The sequence below is a fragment of the Labrus bergylta genome, chromosome 9 (assembly GCF_963930695.1).
Source record: "Labrus bergylta chromosome 9, fLabBer1.1, whole genome shotgun sequence".
In the NCBI taxonomy this organism is placed as follows: Eukaryota; Metazoa; Chordata; class Actinopteri; order Labriformes; family Labridae; genus Labrus; species Labrus bergylta.
Genome location: NC_089203.1, coordinates 12,571,893 through 12,594,736, shown reverse-complemented (window position 1 = coordinate 12,594,736; position 22,844 = coordinate 12,571,893). Strand labels below are relative to the sequence as shown.

Here is a 22,844-nt window from a genome sequence, read left to right as displayed (position 1 = left end):
AGCACTATTTGCAATCAACTGAGACCCCACTACCACTTTCCACTGCAACGCATGCGCAGTCCGACAGACCTGACAGAAAGCTGTCGGATGTGAGCTTTTGATGTTATGGGCACGGCGCTGGCATTTCAATTATTCGGAGAACCTAGAGGCATATGCACAAAGCCAAACGTTTAACTGTTATTATATTTATACAATAATCGCCTTTCTGCGTTGTCACTATGCCGGTAAGTAGCCACACCAATTGGCATTGTTTTGTAAGAAAGGGTTCCTCCCTTCCTCCGACCTCACTGATGTGATGCTAACCGGTTAGCACTGTTAGCTTTACAGTAGCCATTTGTGTACGATACTGGGGCATGTTAACTCTTCCGTAATGTGATTTTTCAAGTTGCCACTAATAATGACGCTTTAACAATGTGGCACTTTGACCTAAACGTTCAAATTAAAGTGTTGTTGGTCTATTTAGTATGTAAGCTATTCGCGAATGCCTGCCTAGCAACCCGGAGTATAGGCGACAACGCTACGTCACAAGCGTGTAATTTAATCGAGTCAGTAAACGAGCTAGTTGCACATTGATACGCATGCATACTATTTCCTTACCCGTGTGCCGGCTATGTCCTTGTTCTCACTCTGTTTGACTGAAATTATTATTATGGTCCATTTTTTTTCTCCAGAGTAATAAGCTTGAAAAACCTTACAAGCAGGAGGTAAATGATAACGTTAAGGTGGTGGTGAGATGTCGGCCTCTGAATCAGAAAGAGAAGATGATGGGCCACAAACAGGCCGTGAGTGTGGACGAGATCCGTGGGACCATTACAGTGAACAAGCTGGAGACCCCACAGGAGCCCCCGAAGACCTTCACATTTGACACCGTGTTTGGACCAGACAGCAAACAGCTGGATGTCTACAATCTCACAGCCCGCCCCATCATTAACTCAGTTTTAGAAGGATACAATGGTAAAATATGGGGGACTTTACCCAGTATTTTTTTAAATAAAATAACACTGCTCTTAAATCTGTATCGTTGAAGTAGTAACTGGATAATCTGTGTCTAATATTGTTTTCATACAGACACACTCAAACATGCACATTATAACCTTTTCTTATATGTTTCTTGAATTGTTTGCATGAAGTTTTATATCGAACATACTAAATGGTTTTATTTAGACCCTTTTTTGGTACATTATCCTATACTGGCATTGGTGAGTTTATGCTCTGCTGTCCATTTCAGGAACCATTTTTGCATATGGGCAAACTGGCACAGGAAAAACCTTCACCATGGAGGGTATGAGGGCAGTGCCAGAACTCAGAGGAATTATCCCAAACTCCTTTGCTCATATTTTTGGTCACATTGCCAAGGCAGAGGGTGACACAAGGTGAGATAGCGATCATTCAAACATTCGGCAAAAAACAAAAACACATCTATACTACAAATTAAAAAGAACTTGTCCACCTGACAACTCTAGATGTTAACATGAGAGTAAAAAAAGTGAAACTGCTGGTCTTTTTATTATTTTTCCACTTCACCACAGTTATAGCAGAAACTGAGACATTTATCAATTTACTGTCTTGTTTTATTCTGAAACATTAGTTTAATATGAATATAGTCAGGAGTCATTCAGGTCTTAAGTCTTGTGTTTAATACACTGCAAGTAAAAATGCAACTAATCTTCGATGGTTTCTTTAAGGTTGTCTAACTTTAAAACATTTTTCTTTTAAAAAGACCAAAATGAACATGCATTTCCAATAAAACTGGTTTGATGGATTTTATGCTTTTTTTGGTAATGCAAAACAATCAGACTCAATGAAAATAACACATTTGCATCTGTTCAATTGATTATAAATGGATAGCCCAGTGCTTTTAAGTGGAATAACATTTCTTTATGGTTTGAAAATGTGTGTTTCTCATTGAGGTCTTGTTAGCAGATTCAAAGGCTGAATTCAAACAGTCCAGTGTGAAGAAGCACAAGTGTTGCTCGATATTAATTAAATAATCTCACTTTGAATACACATTTCACTTTCACAGGTTTTTGGTTCGTGTTTCATACCTGGAAATTTACAATGAGGAAGTGCGGGACCTGTTGGGAAAGGACCAACTGCAGCGTCTGGAGGTAAACCAATATTGAAATTCATTGTTAAAACTTGGATTTCTGAAATGAATGACAAAACATTTTTGAATATCATTAATAGAGTATTTTTTTTTACATGAAACTAGCAGAAGATGGTGCACTATATTTTAATTTCCATGATGATAAAGTTCTATTTTCTCATTGCAGGTGAAAGAAAGGCCAGACGTTGGAGTTTATATCAAAGACCTCTCTGGTTACGTAGTGAACAATGCTGACGACATGGACAGGATTATGACACTGGGGCACAAGAATCGTAAGTAGAACAATCAATAGCTTTAAAGGGAAGTAGACACCCTCAAAATCAGACCTTAAAACTTTATTTTACCCCGATGCATCTTTTTGGCAGATATGTGCTAACATCATATTAGATAAAAAGATGCTCCTTCCTTGCATATAAGGAAATACGAGGGCGCTTAAGCAATCTTGCAGTCTTGCATTATGTATAACATTGTGTGGATTACAAAATAAAATCTCTGTTCTTCTTTATGTAGATAACATGTATATAAGCATTAAGCAAAAGGCTTGTTATTAGACATATAAAATAACATACAGTAAACAGCTGAGTAGAGATTTTACAGATTGCAAAGCTAATAGGATAAAAAATCCAAGTATTTTGCTTCGTATTTATGTCAACATACATAATCATTTCACTTAATTGCTTTTTTCACATAATTTTATGTGTTTAGGGTCTGTTGGTGCCACAAACATGAATGAACACAGCTCCCGTTCTCATGCTATCTTCACCATCACAATCGAGTGCAGTGAGAAGGGTGTGGATGGAAACCAGCATGTGCGAATGGGAAAACTTCATCTGGTTGATCTTGCAGTAAGTAATTACCCATTCCAGGGGCCGTACTCACAAAGCCTCCTAAGTAAAAAGTGTAGCTACTAGTGATACAATTCTAAGAAAAATCTTAGAACCATGACATCTTCTAAGAATTTCCCCTTAAAGTTAAGACTAGATCCTGTAAAAGATGAAGGTTATCCACAAAGCATCTTAGCCATTAATGGGTGCACTCACAATAGGCAAACCAAGGAAGTGCTTGGGCACAGTACACTTTTACACAGCTCTACACTTTATACTACTATCAGCATATGAAGAGGCCGCTGCACAAGTGGGCATGTGTTTTGTAACATTTTGTAAGCTACATAAAGTTAATTCTGAAAGTATGGCTTACAATTTATTCAACAGAGATGTTCATAACACAAAATAGAGTTCATGATTACACAATGTCTGACTATATTCTATGATTAAGCCGAGTGATTTCAGTGTCTTTATATGCCCATTTTCAATTACAGAGCATTTTTTTCTCTCCTTTTTTGATCAACCAATCACAGCTTTTGAAAAAATATGTAAATCCTAGCAATGAAATCAACCACGCTTCCTCACTAAAATATAAAGTTTCAGTGCCTTCCTCGCTCAGAGTTGCTCTGAGAATGTTCTTAAATCACTCCTAAGCTTGGACTCCTTGCTGGAATTTTTTAAGACAAGTTAGGGTGCTCTCTGAAATTGTTCTCAGAATGTTTGTGAATACATGGCCAGAAATGACAACAATGATATGTGCCTTACTGCACCACAGTCTTATCTTAACACCACTCATGATCTGCCTCCCTACAGGGCTCAGAGAGACAGGGCAAGACTGGAGCCACAGGTCAACGTTTAAAGGAGGCAACAAAGATCAATCTCTCTCTCTCCACACTGGGTAACGTCATTTCTGCCCTGGTGGATGGCAAGAGCACTCATGTGCCCTACAGGAATTCTAAATTGACCCGTCTGCTGCAAGATTCCCTTGGAGGAAACTCCAAGACCATGATGGTAGAGTAAAAAAGTTGCACTATAAAGTTTTTTTTATTGTGCTTTTTATTTTCTTTGCAATAAATGTGCATGAACCTGTGAATTACATGCAGCTGCCATACTCAACAGTGACTTGTAGTTTTTGCCTTACTTTTTTCTTAACATACTTCTCTCCCCAATAGTGTGCAAATATAGGCCCTGCAGACTACAACTATGACGAGACCATCAGCACCCTGCGCTACGCGAATAGGGCCAAAAACATTAAGAACAAAGCCAGGATCAATGAGGATCCTAAGGATGCTTTATTGCGCCAGTTTCAAAAGGAGATCGAGGAGCTTAAGAAGAAACTGGTGGAAGGTGATGAGCCAAACAGTAGAATATATATATATTGTCATTGGAGTTTTTTTGTCTATTTAAAATGCTATTTTTTGTGTTTTTAGGTGAAGAGATCTCTGGCTCAGAGGGCAGCGGATCAGATGAGATGGATGAAGGTGCAGATGAAGGAGGGGAGGCAGGAGAAGGTCGTAGAAGAAGAAGAGGTTAGAATTATGTTTTTATGCACACATTGATTCTGCAATTATACTCTACTAATATATGCATATTACAACATACAGAACATTCTGCTGATTACAACTTTATAGCCATTGTGGTTGTTTTCTTTATCAAGCAGTGGTTTAAAATGCGGATTCTGTAAAGCAGTATTTATACATCCGTTTAATGTTTTTTCTTCTACCTAGTTTGATCTCTTATCAATGTGGTAATTGTTATGAGTCAGCATTCAGTTCGTTATGCTTAACAAGCAGATTTTCTTAAAAGTAGTCTAAGTAGTCACCCTTTTTACTGCCATTTTTCAAACAGATCTCACTCAGGAGTTCCCCTTGTGTTCTCACCTTTTACTTCTGCATTTAAGTGAGAATAACTGTTCAATACTGACACCAAGATTAATTAGGTCAAACTGTGTTGCAATGCCGGCATAAATGTTCCAGTGATGTCATTTTCTATGACATTTTTATATTGGTTTCTCATAATATGTTCCTGCTGTCTTTATTGCTATTTGCAGTGCTTTATTATGGCGTCCCTCTGAATGAATAATAACCAAATTTTTCCTCTCCTGTCAGTATGGTGCTGTACCTGCAGTTTGCATGCTTTTATCCACAGCTCCATGATCTGACATAAAGAAACTATGTTAGGCTTCAAGCTAACCAGCGGCTCTTAGGGAGTAGGGATGGGTATGGTTAGGATTTTAGTGATACCGGTATTGATACCATTACTGCTTCTTAATAACAATACTTACTGATATTCTTATCAATACTACAAAGTTTATATTTTTTGCAAAAAAACGAAATGACATGAAAGATGTCTGAATGTAAAAGACATTCAATAAGTAATGATTTCAACTCAACAAGGAGAACATTTTTAATTTAAAATGGCTTTATTTTCAATTGATAAACTATTGAAATAAATGCCAGACAGTTGAGATAAGCCTAGAAACTCTGACAGTTGCATGGTAACTACAATGAACTCTTTGATGTGTCACATGGTTCGTTGGGGTTTTCTATCATGCAAACAGGGGATGTTTGGTTGGTTATGTTTAGTTTGCACCTTGACCACCAAACAACATCACGAACTATTGATGGCTATTCATTTTAGATCAAATTAAGCATATCATGTCATTCTTACTCGTAGTAGAAGTACAGGAGCTCAAAGGGGAGTTATTTTTGTGTGTGTTAGAAACTTTATGAACCTTCTGTCCGGAGCACTATGAAGCCATCCTTCCAAAGGATTGACACAGTCTATCTGTATGCATTTATTTATATTCCTCTTTTTTCATGCATGGCCTAAATAACTAAAGTATTGACATAAAAGGTTGTTTCTGCATGAATGATTTCATATCCTTGGTTTCAGATTACACGTTGACCAGGCTTTATTTATAATCTTTAACCCCTTCATATCCTGTCCCTCAAAAGATGCAAATCAACCGCATCATTTTACACTTCATGTTGTGATATGACTAAAAAAGCAAATGTGCTGCATCTTGTCTGTCACTTCAACGATGACATTTTGTTGTCACAACTGAAACTTGTCCTTCTGTTGTTTGAGCTTTCTTTCTCCCACTCCTTGTCCTAAATGTGTTGTTCCACTCTGTAGAGTCACAAGACTTTCCAGATCCCTCTGTAATGTGTTGCTCTTTGTCTCTCTTTCCTCCTACCGGTGCAAATACTGCCTGTGTGGCTTTCAATACACCTTTTATAACAAGAAGACAGAGGTTGGTGATAGAATATACTGAGAATAGTCTGACTGCCCTGTAGCAAAAGTGTCTGTACTTGCAGAAATTATTCAGATGACTGCCATGTGTTTCAGTAGCTATTTCACTAACTCTGACTAATCGAATGACAGGTTAATTGTTGCTAAACATGATTTGTCTGTACTGACTGCTCTACCAACCATGGGTTTCATCATGTTTCCGTCTTCAAATTCACCATGTTATTTCAGAGATATCTGTAGTTTATGTTTTGTTTTGATTTAGCTTCACTAACTAATTATTTAATACTGTGCATTAGCAAGTCATAGTTTTAGTAATGCTGAATTCCATTGGCACTGGCGTCAGGAAGGAAGTAAAAAAAAAAACCACTCCTGTATTACAGATTAAGAACTGAATCTGCACATATTAAATAATTCTCCTGCTGGTTACGCTATCAATGGACTAATCTTTATTCAGTGCATTCTAATCTATAAAATAAAAATAGTTTGGTAGGGAAAGACACATCGATCACATCCTGGCAGTTGAGCACATGGTTCCCTGTGTTTCTCTCTTAAGGAAGGAAGAAGGTTTCTCCTGACAAGATGGTGGAAATGCAGGCAAAGATTGAAGAGGAAAGAAAGGCTTTGGAAGCCAAGTTGGACATGGAGGAGGAGGAGAGGAACAAGGCAAGAGCAGAGCTGGAAAAGAGAGAGAAGGACCTTCTGAAAGCCCAGTGAGTTCATCAAATACAAATATCTTCACTTTTCAAATAATAATTGTATTATTTTATCCCCTCACTTAATACTGATTCCTACTCTGAACTCTTAGGCAGGAACATCACCTTCTGCTGGAGAAATTGTCGGCCTTGGAGAAAAAGGTGATCGTGGGGGGTGTGGACCTCTTGGCCAAGGCAGAGGAGCAGGAGAAGCTTTTGCAAGAGTCCAACAATGAACTGGAAGAACGTCGCAGGAGGGCCGAGCAGCTGCGGAGGGAGCTAGAGGAGAAAGAGGTGCGAGAGATGTGAAAGAGTTTTTCCATCATGCTGTTATCAGGATGACATGAAATGAGTATATGAATGTGTGCATTAGTTACATCATATCTAAAAGCCCCCTGCCCTCATGCTCTATCTGTTGTAAAGGTGGAGTTGTAACTATGTCCGTGGTTGAGTTGTGCTTTTTTGTTCATCAAAAATATATGCATAATCTATAACAACCCATGATTTTTATCTTTAAATCAAATTAGCCCGGCTAAAGCTAGTTTCAAAATGAGGTGATGCATATATGGCAGCAGTAACTTTTACACAGCCAGTTCCAGGCGGGACTATACGTGTAGCCTAGTCAGGTAGAGTCTCCCATAGGTGTTGTTTACATGTTGTTTATGACAGTATTTCCTGAGGTTCTACCATATGTTAGGATAGATCTCCCTCTGTGCTATCCATCAACATGACAGACAGTCTTTTGGCCTTGACATTTTCTAAAGTGGTCTCTTATTGAATAGCGCTTCTGTCTGCTAAGTGTGTTGATTGTCTCCAACTTAATGGGAATAGATGATAGATTTATTCTTATTCGTGTAAATATTTCTTGTACTTATTGCTTGATATCTTACTCACAGTCCTATTCTATTTGATTAATATTTTATTGTAACTATATTTCTACTGCTATATTGTGTTTAGAGCAACTGTAACAACCTAATTTCCCCCTGGGGTTATAAAGTATTTCTGATTCTGATTCTGATGCACTTAGAAAGACTTTCATGTTTATATTAAGTCCTTGAACATGCTTAAGAACACAAAATATGATACTAGTCAGCCACTAGTCATGGGCTATGTCTGCTCTTTAATGTTTAGCATTACTGGCATTACATACATGAATGTCTGACTCTTTGCCTACACACTTTACACTTTATTTTCCGACTACAGACTCTCACTTACTTTGTGTTTGCTTTTCAAGAAAAACCACAGGACCCACTTCATTTTTGCATGAACTAATGCATTTAAATGTCACAATTTAAACAACTCAGCAATTTCCATTTATGCTGAAAAAGAAAATGTTGTCTAGGCATCAACCTGACCTTTACCATATATACGTTTTTTACTGTCCAGGTCTCAAGCTTATTACCATAAGCTTGAGCTTTCTGGTCTTCAGAAGGAGCTCACTCTGCATCATCACTGATCCCTCTCTTTCTCAAAACAGCAAGAACGTCTAGACATAGAAGAGAAGTACACTAGCCTTCAGGAGGAGGCTCAAGGAAAGACCAAGAAACTGAAGAAAGTCTGGACGATGCTGATGGCTGCCAAATCAGAAGTAAGCAAAGCATAAACGATGAAGAATGAGAGATCAGACATTGAATAGTCCCTATCAGGGCGAAGTAGTGTTTATCATACAGCGAGAAAAGGGTAATGTTCCTAAGGACAGTTGTGATTATTTTCTTTTTTTTAAATCAGAGCATAAATTGATAAGCTATAAAACTCAATCCATGGTTGTACCTCCTTGTTGTTTCACTAAATCAAATCGATTCATGTGGTTGTGTTGTGTTTGTCAGATGGCAGATCTGCAGCAAGAGCATCACAGAGAGATCGAGGGCCTCCTGGAGAACATCCGCCAGCTGAGTCGTGAGCTGCGGCTCCAGATGCTCATCATAGACAATTTTATTCCCCAGGAATACCAGGTGAGTACGGGAGTGGACGTAACAATCAAATTTTTTCCCCCTTAAATCTGTGCACACAAAGAAATATGGTTGTAATAAAAATAGTGATTTCAGATCATTTTGTTCAAGGAGCAGAATAACACACATGGTGTGTACTGTGTATAAATTGCTGCTGAAGGAAATGTTGCGTGTGCCTTTTTAGGATTAGAGCAAATTGATTGTCAATATTAATTAATCAAATCATTAAAACAATCTCAACATTGCAATGTTCCCAACCCCTGTTTGTTTTTACTTCTATTTTTTATATATATTTTTTTATGTGTAGGAGATGATCGAGAATTATGTGCACTGGAATGAAGACATTGGAGAATGGCAGCTGGTGAGCTGAGCATGCATAAGTCATGCACACACTTACTGTTCAAAGGGTAAAACTCAGTCCAGGATTTTTTCTCAGTGCTTTTGTTTATTTCTTCTTTCTTTCAGAAATGTGTGGCATACACTGGCAACAACATGAGAAAACAGACCCCAGCTCCTGATAAAAAAGAAAAAGATGTGAGTTCTGTGGTAACATTTGAAGGTTTTTGTTTTCTGTCTTATAAAATGTATCATGACCTTATTCCTCTTCTCTCCCTGCCTCCTTTAGCCATTTGAAGTGGACCTGTCTCATGTGTATCTGGCCTACACAGAGGAGAGCATGCGTCAGTCGTTGATGAAACTAGAGCGACCCAGAACCTCTAAAAGTGGAAAGAGTGGAAGACCCAAGACTGGGCGCAGGTAATTTACATTCTGCACATACTACAGACACCATGAAATGCCACATCCTCTTGAGCAATAACCCCTCCCCCCCCCCCATGCAGTTTCTTAAAGTGTTTTCTTCCATCAGTCCCTACTTATAGTCACCATTTCAAAAATCTGATTCTGATTCAATATACATTTATTTTTATTCTCACAAATATTTTTACAAATCGAATTGTACACTTGAACTATGAACTCTTCATTGACAATCAGGAATAGACTTGCATAGATTTTTTCTAAATAAGTCTGCACATGATGCCGCTCCCTTTTTTATTCAGAGCATTCAGTGGTTGTACCAATCAGAGATAAATTTCACACCAACACTTTAGCTGCTCCATTCAGTGCAGTTTAAAATAACTAGTGGCAACAAAGGCAGAAAGATTGATGTATTCAGGTTATCATCTGAGTGTCCTTATGATTATTGTGAACAGAATATCTTAGCAGTACCCATCAGCAGAGTCTAAAAGGATAATATAGTGAAGAGATTACTTTTTAAACTAAAAGATAAAGGTCAACTTCTGTGTAACATAATCGACAAATATTTGTTCTAACTATTGCTCTCCTCCAAACTGAGTTGAATGCAGGGAGGGAATTTTGTCAGATTGTACAAACTCTGGCAAACAATGATGAATGGTATGGATATTTATGGTCAGACTCAAAGTAGCCTCGCTGCTGTCCTAATGTGATATATTAGAAATGCATAGCATCATGGTTTTTCATCTGACTAAGAGAACAACAATATTAGAGATCCATTTGACTCTTAAATAAGAGTCCTTGTGAATCTGTTCACTATACAGTTAAGGAAATGTCTACTGGAAATCATATTTTCTCCTGAGAAAAAAGTGAGAGGGGGGGGGCCTTCTTTGGTGTTATGTCACTCCTGTAAGCATGCTTTACATTAGCTGGTATCACATGTAGTTGTCTGGCAGGTGTAGATATCCATGGCCAAAATGTCAAGCATTAAAAATGATTAATGGCAAATTCAATTTGAGCATTTTTTCCCTTTTTCTTTAAATCTCTTTATGGTCACCAGTCATGATCAATAGGCTGCACTAATCTAATGTGATCTAATGTCCCCCCTTGCTCTCCAACTCGCTTATCTGTGTGACTCCTGTCTGATGCCTGCTGGGCAGATCAGAGGGAGAGAGATGTTCGCTTGTACGTCCTTCAATTGAGCTGTGAGATCTCATATTAAAGATGAACCTTCTTGTGCTCTTGTTTTGTTTTCAAAACAAAGCTTCCTCTCTGAATAAAGCAAACAAGGGCTGCTTGGAAAAACAAACAAAAACAAATTTAACAACAACCTTGTATCGTCGAAGGTAATGGCTCCAATCCAGACTGTGTGTGGAGCTGCTGACAGACTGATTAAGCCCCTGTTTATATTTATTATAGTAATGTCAAAGTCATTTTTACAGGCTTCAAATACTGATCATTAATGTTAAAGTCATACAGAGGCAGAATTGTTTTCCAGATCACTGGAAAGTTTTAGCATGACATCTTTTGTAAATTTTGCTGCGCAGTCACCACCAGGTCTCCGTAGACTTTTTTTTTTGGCTCCACTCTGTGTGTGGCTGTTAGCGCTGGTGTTTATGAATTAGACACTTTTTTGGAAAGGGGCGGAGTTGCATCGAAATGGGGCAGGTTTCCCCAAATATTCTGAATTAAACCTTGATTTATGAGAAAGAGTCGCACATCAGGCAACATTGTGCTGTACACAGTACTGAAAGGACGTTTAAGACATTTAATTCTTGCATGATGATAAGACACTCCTCTTTCATGTCAACATTCCTTTCCTTTTTTTGTAATATATTCATGTTTATGTATGCAATATACAAATGTATCCACAGTCCTGGTCATGGTTACACATTCATTCTATGGAGATCAATGGTGCATGTGAACTCAAAGTTGTCTGGTTGGCTGTGACAGAACTACAAACTAAACTCGTTTGTTGCCGTGGCTCATCATGTGACAGGGAGATGGTGGATTTCTCTGTTATTTTAGTCCTCCGCTGTCAGTATACAAGGGAAGATTGTGTACATGACCACTTTCATTCATTCACATCTTCTCAGCAGGTGGTTTGAACAATTATGGTTTAATCCATCCCTTGTGCATCTTGGCTGAATTATCCTGAATCTCTTTTTTTTTTAATCTAAGACATATTAGGTGACTGAAATAATTTAGCTTGATCTGGCTATATTATTTACACTTTAAGTTGAATATGATCAACCCCGCTTTCTAGGGGGATAGTGTATCCTCTGCAACTCGTGGTCCAATGAACTCTTTTATCAGTAAATCAGTAATACTGCTATGCGTAAACAAAAAAGTAACTGGTGGTTCATCAGAAGGATATTAATAGCATCATAATATGATGCGTAAACTAGATAGTTTTTGCTCTTATCAAGCGGTATGGTTATTCTGAGAAATACTGAGAACTGCCTGAAAGTGTTGATAAACTTTATCGTGTGTCTATCTCCACACAGGAAAAGGTCTGCAAAGCCTGAAGCTGTGATCGAATCCCTTCTGCAATGAAGAAAGCAAAGACGAGAGCTTGGTTTCTCTGCATATTTCATGTTACTTTAGCAAAACCAGTCGTTAGTCGAGTCTTAAGAATGAAATGTTCAACATAATTTAAAAGATTATACACTGTATATCCACTATGGTTTTAAATGTGAATCAGCTGCACCCATGATAGGACTAAGAACTCTTGGCCAAGACGACCTGTTATTTGTATTATAATCTAAGATTTCTTTAAGGATGTCCAACGTTTCTACGTTTCTTTGGCACAGTCAGGTGGTAAAAGCCTTTGTTTAGATGAAGCTCTTTTACCTGAGCACCTTTAGCATTAAGGAGGAAACACCATAGTTTTAAAATATGACCAACATGAAACAGAATGAAAAAGACATGAACTGAATTCATATCTGTTGCAAGTATATTTAACACGCCAGGGTTCAACCTGGAGGATGTTTCCATGGAATAAAAAAACTCCTTAATGCTGAGGGAAACAAAAATACTCATGTTTTCACACAAGAATGACAGGGGCTGTATTGCGTATCAATAATGTAGTAAAAATGTGACTTATTATTATTCCCTCATGCTTCTAAGTCAAAGGCATAGGGGCGTGCATGCTTACCCAGCTCTACCAGTGCCATTTGCTAATCAAAGAAAGTCTTTGAATTTCTTCTCACTGTAGAACACTTTTTGTTCCATTGAAATACACTACATACTGTATGCCTCAGTATAATGCACTAGTAGGAGGTCTCTGTGGTGAACATTTTCTTTAATGCTGTTCTGTAGTGGAACTGACTTTGATTTTGTAACATATGTTAAATGTTTACATTCAGCGAACCCCTGGATATTTTATTTATTAAATTATTTTTTATGTTTGATCCGACTTTTTGTGCACTGATCTGTTTCATCTTGGGGATGTTGTCTTATTGGTAATGGGCGCCCTTAAAACATCTTATTATGGGATGTAACAGCCATAAACAGCTTATCTAATTGCCCATAGTTCAGCTGCAGAATCAAAGTAATCCAAGAAGGTAAATGGTGTCTTAGAAGACGCCTCATGTTCTAAAGTCTTCAGTTTAAAACAGCTGTTTGACTTCAATGGTAGGAGTTATTAATAATTTAAACTTGAATCAGAAATGATTGGAAAGAAAAGAGACCTCAAGACAAAATGAATGTCACTTTATGATTTATTGACCAATAAATACCAATATTACAAAATAGAATATATAAGAAAATAAATTCTTCCTTAAACAATAAATAAAAATAACTTATGTTAGTTACATTTGTCGCCTAAATAATTTTCATGATCAGTCATGTGCTCACTCCTGTCCCCTGGCACTTTTCCTTTTCAATTGCTACACAGTGGATGAGGTCTTCCAGGAATAACATCATGTTGACACGGTTGGTTTTAGGAAGTTCACACGTAATCTGAAATGAAGAAAAAAAAATATATATATATATCTGTTTAAATTGTAAGTGCATAAAAATCTAGAGTTACATTTGTTAAATATGTGAGCTTTTCCAATAAACAATTAGAAGAAATTATTTAAAGAGTCAGTGTATACCCATCTAAATGGACTTTCACTTAGAATTTCTCTTTACCTCCGAGCAGTTTGAGTTGAATTTTTCCAACAGGTGGGTGAGTTTATTTAAAGCCGTATCTTTCAGAGCCTTCTCTTTCCGAGCCTTCTCTTCCAGAGCCTTCTCAGCCATGCAGAATATTTGTTTCTGTGAAGACAACACAATTAGTAACAGTTTCCAACAAACTCAATTAGTCTTGAATAACCTTGAAAAGTAAGAAATGATGTATATGTCCAACAAAATATCAAACACCACTGTGTACAGTTATTGTAAAATGTTTGCAACATACCCAACATTTTACTCCGTTTGTTTCTGGCCAGTATATAAACTCCTCCTTCAATGACAAGATGAAAATGTCAAAACGTTATCAAGCAAACTAAACCACGTATTGTTTTTGTAGTTTTCTTACCCCATTTGAATTGTTGTGTAAAATCTTGTTTGCTTCCTCCTTAATTTGCTCACGAAGTATCACAGTGACCGATAGTGGTGCTGTGTAGGTCAACACAAGGATCATCGCTGAAAGAATTAGAAAAGTGAAATTCTTCATGTCTTTAAGAGAGACCGTGTGCCAGCACTGTAAGGTTGAGCAGAAAAATCAAACACCTACGAATACTGTCTCGTATTCCTGATGCTTCTTATAGTGTCATCATGTTCACACTCAAAACCCTATGTGACCACAATCTAGAGACACGTAAGAGGAGGAAAACACCAAATAAGGGCTTAAGGATGAGGTTTTTCAGGTTTACTATGAAGTGTTCCACTTGATGCATACACTTGTGATTATATTTTGCAAATGAATTGCCTATTAATCCCTTACCAGCAAAGCTCATCACCACTAAGTGTGAACATCTATTACAGGATATTGAAACCTCGGGGGTTTTGGGGTCGATAACATGTAATGACCAGATACAATGATTACACTGTGAAAACTGTCTTATACACATTGAATCAAGTGTTTGGCTCCTAACTGTTCAATTAATCAGCCTGCAGTGATGTTTATGGACATTTTTTCACCCCAAATCTTTTCACCTGATAAACTGAATGCATTTCCATTGGAAAGACAGCGATCCACATTTAAGCACTATTTATTATCTGTAACACCACCTGTGTTTCCCCTGCTATGACATATCAACAAAACTGCAGGCACATGGGAATCATGTCGAGTCAGTCTTTTAGCTTGAAGAAATTAGACAGAGGAAAATGTGACTGACAAAAAATGTCCACCTTTAGTTTCCCTTTGACTCTAGCAGAAAAGACCTTAAAACAGCTGTCAAAATAAAACACCCGCACGTCACTCAGTTCAGAAGAGTCTTTGTTAAAATAAGTGGAAAGTCAATCAAAGTAAATCTCTTAAATACTCGTGAAAATATTTAAAACAGTGTTATGAACTGTAACAAAAAAGTTTTCTTTGGTTGGCTGTGCTAAAATAATGCTTTTCAAAGTGGGGGTCCGGACCCCCTGGGGGGTCGCCAGGGGGTTCTAGGGGGGTCATGGAAACTTGGAGGGAAGTGGGGTGAAACTGGAATAAAAATCAAGTTCTACTAATTCTATACATTCCATTTTGTTATTGATCGCTGCATATCCAAACTTGTATTCTATTTCTACCACAGTCTTTCAATATTGTAAAATAACACACAACAAAACGACATATTGAATATAATAAATGATTAACGAGGGAGAGTATTTGTAACAAATATGGGACTGTTACGATGACTGTTTATTTTTTTGAGACATAATCTATAAAAGACAGTTTACAAACAACAAGATTTTTCAACGTAGAAGGAACTTGTGAAAATGTGCTCAAGGGGGTCCCTACACGACGTTGACGCTATATGAGGGTCCTTAGCATGGCAATGTTTGGGAACCTGCTTAAACATCTCATTGGAAGTCGGAGACCTGAAACAAAGCTCACTTTGGTTCATTTATTTCTAAGACAGATTTTCGCTCATACCTCTATCAAATACAAATATTTACCCTACATTTTAAAGTGATCCTCTTTACCATTTGCATCACTGCACCAACAACTGACAATGTTTGAAGAAGAGCCCCATCTTCAGGAAATATGTGTAAGTAAAGCAATGATGTGACAATACTGTAACACACCTCTGCATTTCATTCAAGGTACTAGTCACAGACCAGCAACGGAGCTCAAGATAAGAGTGTTGTAATTTTATTGTACTTACTATGTATTTTTATTTAATTATTTAATTAATTAATCAATTAATTAAAACATGTTCTATTAGTCTTTTCACTTCGTCTACCAGTCTATATCTTTGCATCGCTTCATCGTGTGGAGAAACTTGCTTGGATGCGAAACAAAATAGCGCGCCACGAACTGTATCAACAAATGAATGAAATGGAAATACAGCCAGCAGCGTTTTCACTTCCCCGAGAAAATCACTCTCTCGGCTGCTTAACGAATCAATAAGCTCCGGTGCACATGGACCACTCAGAGCAGGAGAGCATCGGAGGATGTTGGCCAATAGGAATGCGCACAGGATTTAGGCTAGATGCGCCATTTTACCGCGTCCACAGCCATCCGGCAAGATGGTCCCCTTGCTTTGTCTGCCCTGACCGGAGTTGTTTCGGTATTTAGTGTTTCTTCTTACTTCCGTATCATCCAAATATCTGCACATTTGATTGACCTGGACTTCTTGCAACATTAACTAAACGTGTCTCAACCAGTTACGCAATGGTGTCGACGAAAAGCAGGTAGGAACACTGTCTAATCTGTTTGTTTAGGCAAGTAATGTTTGCATTGATGCTGTGCTACCTTCACTAGCGGCGCGCCGGGCCATGAGTGCCTATTGCTAGTTAGCACGCTAGGCTATGTTGAAGCTATTAGCTGCGCAGCCGGCTGTGTACAAGTCCGTACACATGTATCGTCAGAGAGGCACATTATGGAAAGAGGGCGACTTGCCATCGTAATGTCAATTGAAAGCATTGTGCCGGTGTGTAGAATTGAATGTATTCTCGTAAATGTTGCATCGCTTTTTTTTTTCTTCCGAGGGCTACCAGCTAGGTTTGTGCCAAGGCTGCAGGAAGCGCAGTGCCATGGTATTGTAAGAAAAGCGGGAAGGCCTGTATGTGCATTTTTTTTTTCCTTCTTCGGTGCATGCCATGCACTGGAGCTTGCATGCACTGCCGATATTGCAATGTTACCAGGGCAACACGGGGCATATGGGAGGAAGTCGCTGCTCGGTAAATGTGGGACGCGGTGGCTGCTAACGTTAGCCGAAACTTGACATCTGTGACAGTCAGGGAGCTCAGGAGTGTTGTCAAAACATTGGGAAGAAGAAGAAGGAGGAGAAGAAGAAGGAGCACAGAGCCTCTAATGCGTGATCGTGCCTTTCTTGGTGGGCGAATGAGCTCTTTTTTTGTTCGACTGGCAGGATTTGGAGACACTTTAAGGCCTGTTTGTGACTGTGGGAAAGCCCGACTCCTCCACATCTAATCATTATTATTATTATTATGATGACGCTAAAAACAAAACAGCGGCCGGTCAACTCGTGCTGCACGCATTTCTAATTATGTGTTTAATATTCACATTAATGCGTATTGAAATATTAGATTTGTCATTATATAAATCGCTTCGTTAAAGTGATAAACAGCAGTTTCGTTAAACTAAGTCTGAGTTTTACAACAGTTTACAAACCCCCTTAACAGTGTCTGCAACCTTTTAGTCCATCAGTTTCTGACTTGAGAGTGAGTGCACTTAAATCCCCAAGGAGTGAACTATTCCACATGTTTAGCTACTCCTCTTTGTTGAGCGTATTGGATTTTCAAATAGCTGCCCTTTAATTTAACATCAAAGTGAAATATATAGAAAAACAGATAAGAGTGTTGATTTAAAAAAACAAACTCTCAGGCAAGTTGAAGTTTATGCATTATGTTGTCATTTTTCCTCTTGCTGTTTATTTTCCTTTGCTCTTAAAAGTAAGTCCAAGCTTTGCTGTCATAAAACAAAAAAGCACAATATCCCTGATAGAACTAAATAGAAGTCCAGGCAGCAAGTATACAAATTCAAGATATGTTTGTTTACAGTTCAGCTATATGAATAAATAAGTCAAATAATCTAACTAAAATCTCAGATGTTATCCAGTACGGATCAGTAACTGGGCAGTAGAAACCTCAGACTGTTTTTTTTTTTTTAGATAACTGTAAAACATGTAGATATGCCATTATATTACACATTAACACACATTTCTGGAATGACCTGCTGTGACATGAACATGTAAACAAATCTCTAAATTTCTCCCTAGGTAAAATGAGTCTGCTTTCTTCTGAATCAAACACAGACCAAATGGCAGAGAAAGCAGAGGAGGTAAGTTTGCAGCCTCTTTAGAATCAGTGTGATGACAATAATTCATATAGAAACAAATCATATAAAGCACTAATTTTGGTGTTGTCAAAATAAACTTTGTATTCTCTTCAGGCTGGGAGCTCAACAGACACTATGAAGCCCTCCTCTTCTCGAAACAAGAGGTAAGGAGCAGTTTCCTGTAACCGGAATGTTTTCTTGTTTCTTTATAACCCTTTTCACACATACGGAAATCTCCTGAAAAACTCCAGAGATTTGGCTACCCGGAGGGTCTTCAGGCTAAGTGTGAATGCAAACATCCAAAATTTTCGCGCGGACTTTACCCAGAGTTTATCCGGCCAGACCCCTAGTATTTTATCCGCAGAATATCTGAGTGAGCTGATGTCTGAACGCGGCCGAATATACTCCGGAGATTTTCAATTCGAGCCAATGGGACCCGAGTGATATATACAGTGACCGGCTAAAGTGTCTGCACGCGACCACCGTGCACATAATGAACCTGCTGCATTATGTTTTCTGTTTGTCAGTATGTTGTTCTCCTCTCTTTTGTGGATGTTGTCATTCCATTGGATTACACATAGCATTAATATAAAGGCAAATATTGTCATTATAGCGTCGTGTAGCGGACTTCGTTGCTACGGCCGCTACTTCCGCGTTGTTTATTTACGTCACGTCTTACCTCGGAAAATCCCCCGCACCCTCTCCCCTCTGACAGGGTTAGTCCCCCGCTGTGAGGATCATATGTGAACGACTAGGTCGGGAGAATCTCCAGAGAAGTCCTCCTGTAAATATCTAGATATTATCCGGAGTGCATATGTGAAAACGGCTCATGGCTCATGTCTTTAAAACTGTTCCCACATACAGCTTATGATATTCAAGCTATTTGCTAACTCATTTTAGGAAGTCTGCTACTGTAACCAAGCACACTGAACAGAATGAACCAGACTCGGCTGAGAGTCAAAATGAAGGTGCCTCCTCTGACAACCCTTCAGACAATAACACAGGCAGCGTATCTAAAGGTACAAACTACAGATTTGGTTGATCTTGACACATCAATGCTGAAACTTAATGGGACTGTTGATTATGGAATTATTATTATTTTTTGCTGTTGTCTTTGATCAGGCACTTTAGTGATGAGGCCAGCTGGGAATGAAAACAAAGGTGCCATGAAACTCAGAGTGGATTTCAAACAGAAAAGTACAGGTGATTTCATTTCAGTTTTTTTTATGTCCTTGTTCACAAGTGAGGACATGTAGAATTTTAGTGTAACTTAACTGGATAGCCTGAGAGTTGCTTAGTGAGTGCAGAAGGAGACCGTTTTAAATGTCTTTTCTCCTTATTACAGATGATACCCTGCAGAAGAAGATTAACTGCACTGCATGCGGAAAACAAGTATACCAGTTTCAGCGCAACTCTGTGTATGAGCATCCTGCGCTCAAAGTACTTATTTGCAAGGTAGGACAACTTAAATGTACATTTCAAATATTTTGATAGCAATAATAGTAAATTAACATATTATTGTATTTGTTTTAACATGATGTCTTCCTCCTCTAGTCCTGCTACAAGTATTACACAAGTGATGACATCAACAGAGACTCTGATGGGATGGATGAGCAATGCAGGTACCTCCCCCACAAAAAAAAAGTCACATCTTTGTTTAACCAAATAGATGTAAACATCAATAAAATAGATATTTTTAGCTTGACTAGTTTATTTGACTTAGCATGTCTAAATACATTACTTTGAATTATCATAATGGGTTTTATTTTGTTGGACACAATGTTTGACACAGTTTTGTAATATTTAATGAAAGCATTTGACCCATTTTCAATTCCTATGTATTTCTTTTGGTTTTTAGACATAAATGATGTTTACTCGATCCTTTTTCAAGTGCCAATCATTTTGGAAATTAAGTGGTCTGAATGGTTGAGGGATCTAATTTTCTTTATTGACTTCTTCAACTTTTCATTCCCAGGTGGTGTGCTGAAGGTGGCAAACTCATCTGCTGCGACTACTGCAACAACGCTTTCTGCAAGAAGTGCATCCTGCGCAACCTGGGCAGGAAGGAGCTGTCAGTCATCACAGATGAGCTCTCAAAGTGGCAATGCTATGTCTGCAGACCAGAGCCCCTCCAGGATCTGGTCTCCAAATGCAGCAGCATCATGGATAAACAAGAACTGAAGCAACGAAAGGTAGAGAAAACCTCAGAGGAGCGTGAGGGCAAGAGACACAAGAGCAAAGCAGTGAAAGAGCACAAAGCAGTGGTCAATGGAAAAGAACACATCGAAGGCTCAGGGACCATGACATTTTCCTACAAAAGACTGCATGTTCCTAAAGATCTTGTAAAAAAGGCAAAAAAGCTTGTTGAGACTACAACGGGTTTGAACAATACGTTCATCCAGTTCATCCAACAGGCTGAAGAGGAGCAGGGAGATAAGTCTATCAGGTATCGACATTTGAAAGCCTTCAAGGCCGTTCTCACTGATTTGAAGAAAGCCCACAGTGCTTTGGAGGCGGCATTAGGGCCTGAGTTCAAGAACATGGAGCTGCAGAACGGGACTGAAGAGCAAGCTGTTGTAGGAAAGAGCACTGAAGTTAATGCCCCTGTAGAGAAAGACCACAGTCAAGATGTGACGGAGGCATTTGATGAGGCGGACGCAGTCGAGGAGCAAGGCATGGAACAGATTGAGGCGCAGAATGAGCAGCCAGCCGAGGATTTTGACGAGGAACCAGATGAGCAGCATAACAAGGAGCTCAACGAGCAGTGTAAAGAGGAGCTCAATGAGCAGAGTAAGGAGGAGCTCAACGAGCAGAGTAAGGAGGAGCTCAACGAGCAGAGTAAGGAGGAGCTCAACGAGCAGAGTAAGGAGGAGCTCAACGAGCAGCGTAGCGAGGAGCTCAACGAGCAGAGTAACGAGGAGCTCAACGAGCAGAGTAACGAGGAGCTCAACGAGAAGCGGAACGAGGAGCTCAACGAGCAAAGTAACGAGGAGCTCAGCGAGCAAAGTAACGAGGAGCTCAACGAGCAGAGTAAGGAGGGCGTCAACAAGCAGAGTAAGGAGGGCGTCAACAAGCAGAGTAAGGAGGGAGTCAACAAGCAGTGCAATATGAAGCTGAACAAGCAGTGCAATGAGAAGCTCAACAAGCAGCGTAACGAAAAGCTTAACGAGCAACGTAACGAGCAGGACGCAGATAGTGATCAGACGTCATCGGAGACTGCAGTAAAAGACAACCAAACAGAAACTGTTTCAACCAAAAAGACCATTAAAACTGAAATGTGTGATGATGCACTAATGTCAACCAGTGAAATGTCACTAGATCATGACATTATGTCAGTGTCTCCATCGGTTCCCGAAGAACTTTTTCAGATGGTAGAAAGTCTGGCAGATTCCAGCATGCTCTCACAGAAAGACACTGATTTGGTCAAAAACACTGACACAAAGTCAGACAAGAACTCTACAACAGACTCTCAGCGCCCCCAGCCAAAGGTTAAGAACCTTATTGTCAAACTGACTCCTGTGCCTGTTGTGACAACACGTGGGTCAAGAACCTCCAGGTCCAAAAACAAAGAAAAGGATGGAGAGGTTCCCAAAAAGTGTAAAGAAGAAAAATGTGAGGAGGAAGAAGATAATGCAGCAGTAGATCAGACAGACAGCCCACCCCCCAGCCGCCGCTCTAGTAGAGTGAAGACAACCCCACTAAGGAAGCAGGCTGAGAGTAAGAGCAAGGACGAGTCTTCTGAGTCTGAGACAGAGGAGGATAGTAAGAGCAAGGCCAAGTCCTCCAAGAAATCTCGTAACACCCAAAAAGAAGATGGGAAGGAGAGCAAGGCTTCAGAGAAAAAGACCATAGATTCAGACTCTGACGAAGTTCCAGACATACTGTTAGAGAAAGCTGCAGCAGCAAACAGTACAGACGAGGAACAGGAGAGCACAAATGCTAAAAAGTGTCTTTTCAAATCGAACAATACATCAGCAAAGGAAAAAGACACCGCGTCCAAACGCAAAAGGAAGTCCGATAGCTCTGATTCCAATCCAGAGGACAAAAATAAAAAGACTTCCAAGAAGAAGAAGAAACCAAATGGCACAGAGTCATCTGGGTCTGACTCTGACCAGGAGAAGGAAAATAAGAGTAAAGTGAGCACAGCAAGGAGGAGATCTAGCCGTGTGAAGAAGCAAGATGAAGCAAAAGAGGAAGTCTCAGCCGAAAGGAAGGGAACTGATCGGAAGAGGTCTTACGAAAAGAAGCGCAAGGGAAGACGTTCCAAAGCAAACTCCAAGCTGCAGTCATCGTCCAGTGAGGCTGAGGAGGAGGAGGAGGAGGAGGAGGGGAAGCCTGAAGGAGACTCTGGAGAGGACAGCGATGAGCAGAAGATCAAACCCATTGTGGAGGATAATGTGTTGGGAGCCAGTGGACCTTTTCATCAATCCTCAGGTAAATGGGAATACGAGCAGTTTAAAGGTGCCCAGTTTAGCTTCTTGCTAAGTATCAGACCTGGCCCTTTTTTTTTTTTTTTTTTTTGCTGAGTTTTGGATGATAGTATTAATTTCACACTCCTGTATGTACTGTAAAACTATCTCTAAAGCCAACAGCTGGTAGCTTAGCATAATGCCAGCCTGGCTCTGTTAAAGGAAGAATATGCAACTTTTTGATCCACCAGCATGAAACCAAAACAACGTGAGCTGCATTGTTGTTAGCATGCTAATGCTAGCTCTCATTATTTATCTCGTAGCTTCACACTGCACGTAAATATAAACGAATTGACCGTGATCTAAAAACGCTAACGTGACATTCAAATAAGCAGTGAGTACAGTATGTTTTTCTTTTTTC

General features: G+C 39.2%; 2 protein-coding genes and 1 long non-coding RNA gene across 4 annotated transcripts in view; 2 read left to right on the top strand and 1 right to left on the bottom strand.

The window, feature by feature from the left end:
- The first annotated feature begins 56 nt into the window (after positions 1–56).
- Positions 57–12,995, top strand: kif3a (kinesin family member 3A). Its single transcript, XM_020647873.3, has 17 exons — positions 57–224; positions 672–954; positions 1,229–1,373; positions 2,024–2,108; positions 2,274–2,379; positions 2,813–2,952; positions 3,745–3,942; positions 4,104–4,278; positions 4,362–4,460; positions 6,740–6,896; positions 6,992–7,172; positions 8,356–8,466; positions 8,705–8,830; positions 9,135–9,188; positions 9,293–9,361; positions 9,453–9,583; positions 12,085–12,995. Exons 1-17 carry the CDS (start codon positions 219–221, stop codon positions 12,131–12,133), a joined length of 2,115 nt encoding a protein of 704 aa, XP_020503529.1. The 5' UTR covers positions 57–218; the 3' UTR covers positions 12,134–12,995.
- Positions 12,996–13,281: 286 nt separating this feature from the next.
- LOC136180020 (uncharacterized) lies at positions 13,282–14,491 on the bottom strand. Its single transcript, XR_010666948.1, has 4 exons — positions 14,103–14,491; positions 13,983–14,027; positions 13,715–13,840; positions 13,282–13,540 (listed from the first exon to the last, which is right to left on the bottom strand). It is a non-coding gene; the product is annotated as an uncharacterized lncRNA (long non-coding RNA).
- A 1,738-nt stretch (positions 14,492–16,229) lies between these two features.
- The window catches only part of atrx (ATRX chromatin remodeler), a 33,418-nt gene continuing 26,803 nt past the window's right edge, over positions 16,230–22,844 (top strand). Inside the window, exons 1-8 of one of the 2 annotated variants that reach the window (XM_020647862.3) lie at positions 16,230–16,405; positions 17,956–18,017; positions 18,129–18,178; positions 18,915–19,033; positions 19,137–19,217; positions 19,360–19,469; positions 19,569–19,636; positions 19,990–22,448. In XM_020647862.3, the coding sequence (XP_020503518.2) occupies positions 17,961–18,017; positions 18,129–18,178; positions 18,915–19,033; positions 19,137–19,217; positions 19,360–19,469; positions 19,569–19,636; positions 19,990–22,448 (2,944 nt within the window). In that variant the 5' untranslated portion in view covers positions 16,230–16,405; positions 17,956–17,960. Of the gene's footprint in view, positions 16,406–17,012; positions 17,050–17,955; positions 18,018–18,128; positions 18,179–18,914; positions 19,034–19,136; positions 19,218–19,359; positions 19,470–19,568; positions 19,637–19,989; positions 22,449–22,844 lie in introns of those variants that run through there. The other variant, XM_065959105.1, reaches the window with a different exon arrangement.